The sequence below is a fragment of the Orycteropus afer genome, unplaced genomic scaffold (assembly GCF_000298275.1).
Source record: "Orycteropus afer afer isolate SDZICR_OR568_19922 unplaced genomic scaffold, OryAfe1.0 scaffold00182, whole genome shotgun sequence".
NCBI classification, from domain to species: Eukaryota; Metazoa; Chordata; class Mammalia; order Tubulidentata; family Orycteropodidae; genus Orycteropus; species Orycteropus afer.
Window position 1 is genome coordinate 5,616 of NW_006921769.1, and position 4,125 is coordinate 9,740.

The 4,125-nt window shown below is 37.7% G+C and overlaps 1 protein-coding gene across 1 annotated transcript in view; it reads left to right on the plus strand.

Moving 5' to 3' along the window:
• Nucleotides 1–1,808: 1,808 nt before the first annotated feature.
• Nucleotides 1,809–4,125, plus strand: part of LAMA2 (laminin subunit alpha 2) — a gene marked incomplete at its 5' end in the record, with an annotated part of 713,189 nt that continues 710,872 nt past the window's right edge. The window contains one exon of the mRNA XM_007947384.2: nt 1,809–1,979. Within this exon, the coding sequence (XP_007945575.1) occupies nt 1,809–1,979 (171 nt within the window). The remainder of the gene's footprint in view (nt 1,980–4,125) is intronic.

Consider the following 4,125-nt stretch of genomic DNA (forward strand, 5'->3'; position numbering starts at 1 on the left):
TCCTCGGAAGGAAGATGGGGCAATCTACTTCCGTAGTGATACTGCCTCGGAAACCCAAGGAGGGGTCGCTATGAGTCGGGTCTGACTCGACGGCACATAACAACAACAATAACAACAAACCATTTGCATCACTTAGAGGCCTAGTCCCTTTATAGCTAAATCATTTTGCTTGTATTCTTTTTTTTATTCACTGGTTCAATTGGAATATAATCTATTTATATTTTTACTGTACAAACAATATAGAGTAAAATAATTTTCACCAGTCATGTCTGGTGGCGTAGTGGTTAAAGCATTAAGCTATTAACCAAAAAGGCAAAGGTTTGAACCCATCAGTTGCTCTACAGGAGAAAGATGAGGCAGTCTGCTTCTGTAAAGATTTCAGCCTTGGAAATCCTAAGGAACAGTTCTACTCTGTCCTATAGGGTCATTATGAGTCAGGATCAACTTGATGGCAGTAGGTTTGGAGGTTTTTTTTTTTTTTGTTTATGTTAATCAGGCCTGAAAAAGTATAGGTGGGGCCAGTTCAAATTAGGTACCTAGGGCTTCACCAAAGCAGGGCATGGGAAGTCCTACTCAGACCTGTAAAACAGACCCCAAAGTCAGGGTCAAGACTAGACCAGAAGTTGAGGAAATGACAAAGATGACTGAGCAAAACTGAGACCAACCTTCATCATTTCCTCACTAAGTTAGTATTTGCTAAGTTCCAAGGATAAGGCAGAATGCTTATATGAACTCAAAACTCTAGGGATCTCAGTAAAAGATGAGCCCATGTGATTGAATTAGTGAAGAGCTTTCTGTCAGAGGCCGAATTGATATAGAACATTTTGGTATGGATATAGAGTTAATACAACTTATATTATTAGCATGTTCCTGAGACAAATTGTGACAAATTATCTGTATTCTCAAGTACACTTTTGCCAAAGGAAAAATTTCAGTTAATTAGAGTTGCTTCTAATGAGCAACTGTGGTATATTGTCAATGAAAACAGATCTATTCCACACAAATAATAGACATGCAGTAGAACTGATGCTCAGTTATGGCAGGTAAACAGACTGATTTGGGTTCTCAAATGAAATGAAGGGCCTTCCCTGCCCTACACAGAAATGGACCTCTGAGATTTTATTTAAGCAAGTCAAACACTTTCAGTTAATGTAAGGAATTACTTGTGATATGTGATCATAGACTGCTATAATGACCTGTTTCTGGTGAGATAGTGTTGCATTGCTGTATAATTTGGCTTTGTAGCACAGAGGCACTAAAGAGTGGTCTTCTAAAATCTTTCATCATTCTCTCTCCTCTCCAGTCTGGATATAAAAGAATTACAGTAATCATTTTTGCTAAATGATAATTGGAGCATAAAAATAACCATGAAAAACAATTTTGAAAGAAGTTTACATATGATTGTAGTTTAATACTTGACATAATGGTCTGAAATGGAAGATGGAGGGAGTTCTTTGAAAGATGTAAATCTTTTGCAAATAATGTAAGCACAGAATTTTTAAAAGTATATGGTGGAGACAGGTCCTTCTTTCTAATTAAATTTTAGACTTTGAACAGTAAAAAGATAGCTTTAATTCCAGAGTTAACATTTAGTAAAAAAAAAAAAAACAAGTGTTCTTTGATTACACATGCTATTTATGTGCTTTGCTGTATTAAGTTATGTATTCGTATTTAATTGTTGCTGATTATTTCATTTTGAGTTAATTGGATGCTGTGAGAAATATCATATCTTAATTGCATTTTAAATTACACCAGAATCATGGCACTTTGTTCTGGACCACACATATTCATTTGTCCATCTTTTTTAGGTTTGTTTCCTGCTGTACTGAATCTTGCTTCTAATGCTATCATCACCACCAATGCAACATGTGGAGAAAAAGGACCCGAAATGTACTGCAAGTTGGTAGAACACGTCCCTGGGCAGCCTGTAAGAAATCCCCAATGTCGAATCTGCAATCAAAATAGCAGCATTCCCTACCGTATGTATTTTAGTTTGTATGGTTCTATAATTGAGTCATTTTTAGGGCAAGTTGTATTAAAGCCAAAGGTTTGAGATTTCAAGAATTTCTACAACTTTTCTTCCACTGTGATCTTGTTCATGACCTCTCTTGGTCACTCAACTAACATTATAGGAGTTCCTTAGATGTTCCAGGTACAGAGCTTAGTGATGATTCTTTACTGAAAATATACTGGAGTTATTAGACATACCATATGCCAGAATGGTATATGTGGTATATGAGGATGTGGTTATTTGATCTTTTTTAAAATATATATTATAAAGATTTGGTCTCTCATTAATCATGTATTGGTCACTTATGTGCCATGTACTGTGTTATGTAAGGAACTCTGGTGGTGCAGTGCCTAAGGCATTTGACTGCTAACTAGAAGGTTGGTGGTTCAAACTCACCAGCCACTCTCTTGAAGGGAAATGAGGCAATCTACTTCTGTAAAAGTTTTACCACCTTGGAAACCCAGTGGGAGTCCCTGTTAGTTAGAATCAACTTGATGGCAGTGGGTTTGGTTTGATTTATGTTGGTAGTGTGTTAAGTGGTGGGCATCTGACAGGAATGAAGTATCTGTCTGGCCTTGACTAGTGAGGAAATGAGCAACAAAAATTATTGCTATGTAGTACGGCAAGCACATGAGTTCACCATGAGTTAGAATTGACTCTAATGCAACTTGAAACAACAAAAACCTGGTAAATACCATGGAAAGATTGAGCACAAACTCCTAAGGGAGAGAGAGGGTAACAAATTCAGTCTTGCAATAAGTGCAAGTTTCTCAGAAGAAATGGTATCTGAGTTGACTGAAGTAGGAGCTGGCCAGATAAAGAGTTGAAGAAGGGAAAGAGAAGAAATAATACCAGGAAGAGGGATCAGGATAAAGCATAAAACCTTGCTTGTTTGGAGAACTACAAGTAGTTGGGAATGGCTGTAACTGAAAGTGGGTAAAGGGTACAGAAGCTCTTGTGCAGAAGGGTTTTTGGAACCAGGTTATGAAGTTTTTAAACACCATGTTGTTGTTGTTTTCATGTGCCGTCGAGTCGGACCTGACTCATAGCGACCCCAACTTGGGTTTCCGAGGCAGTATCACTACAGAAGTAGATTGCCCCATCTTCCTTCCGAGGAGTGGCTGGTGGGTTTGAACTGCCAGCCTTCTGTTTATCAGTCAAGTGCCTTAGGCACTATGCTACCAGAGCTCCTTTAAATACCATAGGAGGAGTATTTTAAGCAGATATCCTATATTAAGCCCTCTTGATGGCCTCTATGAGACACACTATTATATCAGGACACATCGGTGTATTTTTCAACAAGTATGTGAATACCTACTACTAGCAGTGCATTGTACAGGACTATAATGTTAACTCATACCTATTCTATGACTGAAGGAACTGAAAAAGGAATTAAAGGAAAGAGAAAAGTAACTTTGATGCTAAGTGAACATGTAGAAAGGTCATGTGAAGATTCCTGGGAGAAGGTGACTCATGTAATGACTTCAACCTACAAAGTATAAGTTAATATGGTGAAAGGGGAAAAAAAAATATAAATGGAAAAGCAAACATAAATCTTGAAGTTATGAAGAAGCATTATATATTCAGAAAATTTTAATCTGTTCTAAGGGGTAAAGAATTTATGTAGACTAGGTGAGACTGGTATCAGTTACTGCTAGAGATGGAAATTGATTTAGAGATATACATTGGGAAATTATCAAATATATATGTTGGATAAACCAAAAACTAAACCCATTGCCATCGAGTTGATTCCACCTGATAGTAACACCCACTGGGTTTGAGACTGTACATGTTTACGGAAATAGATGCCTCATCTTCCTTCTGTGGTGAAGCTGGTGAGATTGAACCATTGACCTGGTTAGCAACCAAATGCCTTTACCCACTATGCCACCAGAGCTGCTACATTGGATGGATTACTGAAATGAATACTTAGTGCCAACTGAGGTGCATTATGATAGAGATAAAACTTCACAATGAAATTATTTTAAAATTCGCTCTGCTTCTGCTGAACATTTACATTAGGTATATATACACTCCTTGGAGAGATCAATCATGGGAGAACAGAAGGGCTGTGTATGCACAGGGAGACAGCTGGGGGCAGGAGTGCATAGCAG